Source organism: Pygoscelis adeliae, unplaced genomic scaffold (assembly GCF_000699105.1).
Source record: "Pygoscelis adeliae isolate BGI_AS28 unplaced genomic scaffold, ASM69910v1 Scaffold38, whole genome shotgun sequence".
Classification (NCBI taxonomy): domain Eukaryota; kingdom Metazoa; phylum Chordata; class Aves; order Sphenisciformes; family Spheniscidae; genus Pygoscelis; species Pygoscelis adeliae.
Window position 1 is genome coordinate 13,990,500 of NW_008825614.1, and position 890 is coordinate 13,991,389.

At 51.0% G+C, this 890-nt stretch overlaps 1 protein-coding gene across 1 annotated transcript in view; it reads right to left on the bottom strand.

Annotated features, from left to right (window-relative positions):
• The window catches only part of AGK (acylglycerol kinase), a 36,789-nt gene extending 36,706 nt beyond the window's left edge, over positions 1-83 (bottom strand). Inside the window, exon 1 of the mRNA XM_009333040.1 lies at positions 17-83. Within this exon, the coding sequence (XP_009331315.1) occupies positions 17-83 (67 nt within the window). The remainder of the gene's footprint in view (positions 1-16) is intronic.
• Between the last annotated feature and the right edge of the window lie 807 nt (positions 84-890).

The following is an 890-nucleotide window of genomic DNA, read 5'->3' on the forward strand; positions in this document are numbered from 1 at the left end:
GTGTTTTCACACCCACGCGTGTCCCGGCCCTCGCAGCCTTGCTGCGTGGTCGTCCTCCAGCCTGCGAGGCGACCCGCCGCCATGGGCTCTTGGCAGCAAGCCCCAGCCACCACCAGGAGCAAGGGGAGCAGTAGGCTTTCTGCGTAGCAAAGGACAAAAGTGGCTAGGTGGTTTTTCACACTGATAGAAATATCCAAGGTGCTCCCCCAAAAAAACAACCAGAAAATATTTCTGAAGATTCGTCTAGAAGAAAAGTTGGCTAGGAAGTACTGTTTGGGGTTTGCTGTTTAAGCCCCACCAACGGGATGACCATGTGCACCAAGGGAAATGTCTCCAGCGATGCATGGAAAGCAGGCCATCCTTGCAAGGATGCCATACAGCTGTGAACAGCATCAGCGTCCTGCCAGGGAAAGGCGGAGACACGACCAAGTGGCAAGACCTGAGCTCACGATGGGAAAAGCTTTGGGACAACCTAGTGATGGTGGCCCCTTCTAGCATTAACTCAGGCCATGGCTTCCCATGACGCCTGAAAGACGGTGAACAGCCTCAGAGATTTCACAGAAGTGCCGAGTGGAGGCATGCATGGGTAATACTCAAAGAGATCCTGTCCTATGAGAAGGGAAGACAGATGGCGGGCCATTCAAAATGAACCTTTGGCTAAATAAGTGGTGTGAGGAAGCAATGCTGCTTTTGTAGACCACTGCCCTCCTCTTGACAGGGAGCCGGGCTTGTGGACCCGGGACGACAAGGACACAGTCTGGCAGGGACCAGCAGGTCAGGATAATGAACATAAGGCTGGACAGAATTTTTTTCTCAGAATGTTTTTTCCCTCTTACAAAATGCCATTTTCAGCAAAATCTGAACATTTACAAAAATGTCAAAGTCAATAA